The sequence below is a fragment of the Anopheles bellator genome, unplaced genomic scaffold, assembly GCF_943735745.2.
Source record: "Anopheles bellator unplaced genomic scaffold, idAnoBellAS_SP24_06.2 scaffold00459_ctg1, whole genome shotgun sequence".
Taxonomy (NCBI): Eukaryota; Metazoa; Arthropoda; class Insecta; order Diptera; family Culicidae; genus Anopheles; species Anopheles bellator.
The window spans coordinates 4,368-6,205 of NW_026684584.1; the positions used below are offsets into that span (position 1 = coordinate 4,368).

The following is a 1,838-nucleotide window of genomic DNA, read 5'->3' on the forward strand; positions in this document are numbered from 1 at the left end:
CGGGATCGATTCGGATGAGAGCGGTTGGTGATTCTTCGGGATCGATTCGGATGAGAGCGGTTGGTGATCGGTGTGGAAAGGGTTATTGATGTAGAACTCATCGATCGTAGGAAATTGAATGCTTAGTGGAACCTTTGGATCAAACTCAGTACGTAACTTGAACGGAGATCCGGAAGGTTGGTGGAATAGATCTCCGTTCAGAATTACCGGAATGTTTCCATCCAAGTGGATATCACGATTGTTGTCCACCAGCGTTCGGCGTGTGGTGCGGCCGAAAGAAGTAGTCTCGTAATCTCCTCCACGAATTCCTAACGAGCGCAGTGTGGCCGTTATCTCCGTCGCTGGATTGGATTGGGCAAGCGTTTCGTCCGTGGTCCTCAAGCGGCCCGCCGAACTTGCATCGAGGCGGTTGATGTGGTCCGCAAGGCGCATTTTTTCTGCTGGTAGCGCAAAAATTCCTCTGCCACGTCCGCGAACGATTTGCCTGGTTTCAGCTGACGGCATATAATCCGACGGCTCTCCGACCATTACGTAGCTTTCGTTAGCCCAATCGTAAATGGCTTTATCCATTTCCTCCTCCCCTTTGCTGCGGTGAGGTCTGGCCATGGTCGGAGGTTTGTAAAACGCAAGAACTACACTAATGAACAGAAAACGAGTTACTGGACGGGGCGAACCAGAATCCAGATTTCATTCCAGAAGAATTGCTGTATGTTGTTTTTGACACTTCAGTTTCCAAGGTTTGTATATGCGAAGATGCGCCGTTTGTTTGCCGTACGATGCATATTTTTAGCAGGGTGTCTAATTAATAAAGCTACGTTGATAAAGTACATTCTTTAAAATATGCATGAAATTATGCTCGCTTTAATTTGCAAAATTAGTCATAACATCATAGTCTTAAGATTATGATTGCTAAATGAAAGAAAAGCATTATTAAGCCGCTTCATTGGGCCACCCCTCGACATTTCTCTGACGTTTGTATACGGCGTAAGCGTTTGAAAGTAAACAAACCGACCGTTCGCGGGCTCCGCGACCCAGCAAATGTGTAATGTGCAATATTTAGAGTTAAATATTTAGCTCGAGACGCCAATGGAGCCCCAAAGTAATCGTGCGTAAAAATGGCCTCCAATGTAGTGTCCCGCCTATTGGTGCTGCTACTATCTCGACAGCTATTTCGAGCGGCGGAAGGTGCCGGTCGATTATGTAAGCACCGATCGAAAGACGATCAGTGACTTCTGCTCCAAACCGGCACTTCCGATCTTTGGAACCGTTTCGGCTGCATCTCTAATTTCCCCACCGGCAGCACCGGTTAACGTGAGCCGGGTTGGTCAGATCATGAAGTACGGGTTTCCCGGATTGGACAATGTGCGTTCCTTCGATAACTACGTGCTATCGTACGACCGGCGAACGCGTGTCGCGCACTGGGTATTCGAACACCTTACGCCGGACTCGGTCAAACCGAACGATGCGGTGGATCGGGCCAAATCCGACTTTAAAGCGGACGACAGCATTAACCCATTTTTCCACTCGCTCAACACCGACTACAAAGGTTCCGGCTTCGATCGTGAACACATGTCGGCGGACGGTAACTATCGTGTCGAGCAGTGTTGCTGCGCGCCCCTTCGAGCAGGCCCCGCGAAGGAAGGACCTGTCTGCTCGTTGGGTCGGCAGCGACACAAATAGTGGGAGTTCTGCCCGAAAAGTGGCCTCGAGCGCCAACTCTCTAATACCTCCCAGTTAGTTTGCTTCTCACTATTGGAAGCCTATCCTGAGGAGGGGAGAGCGGTTCTGTCGTCCGTTTCGGATGAGGGCAGAGCAACCCGGGTTTGAGGATCAAGCTT

The 1,838-nt window shown here is 49.8% G+C and overlaps 1 protein-coding gene across 1 annotated transcript; it reads left to right on the top strand.

Annotated features, from left to right (window-relative positions):
• Positions 1-1,115: 1,115 nt before the first annotated feature.
• On the top strand, positions 1,116-1,582 carry LOC131214293 (endonuclease G, mitochondrial-like; the record flags this gene model as incomplete). The annotated part of the gene is made up of 2 exons (XM_058208675.1): positions 1,116-1,200; positions 1,301-1,582. Coding segments are annotated over exons 1-2 (367 nt in total), but the record flags the coding sequence as incomplete, so codon positions are not given.
• Between the last annotated feature and the right edge of the window lie 256 nt (positions 1,583-1,838).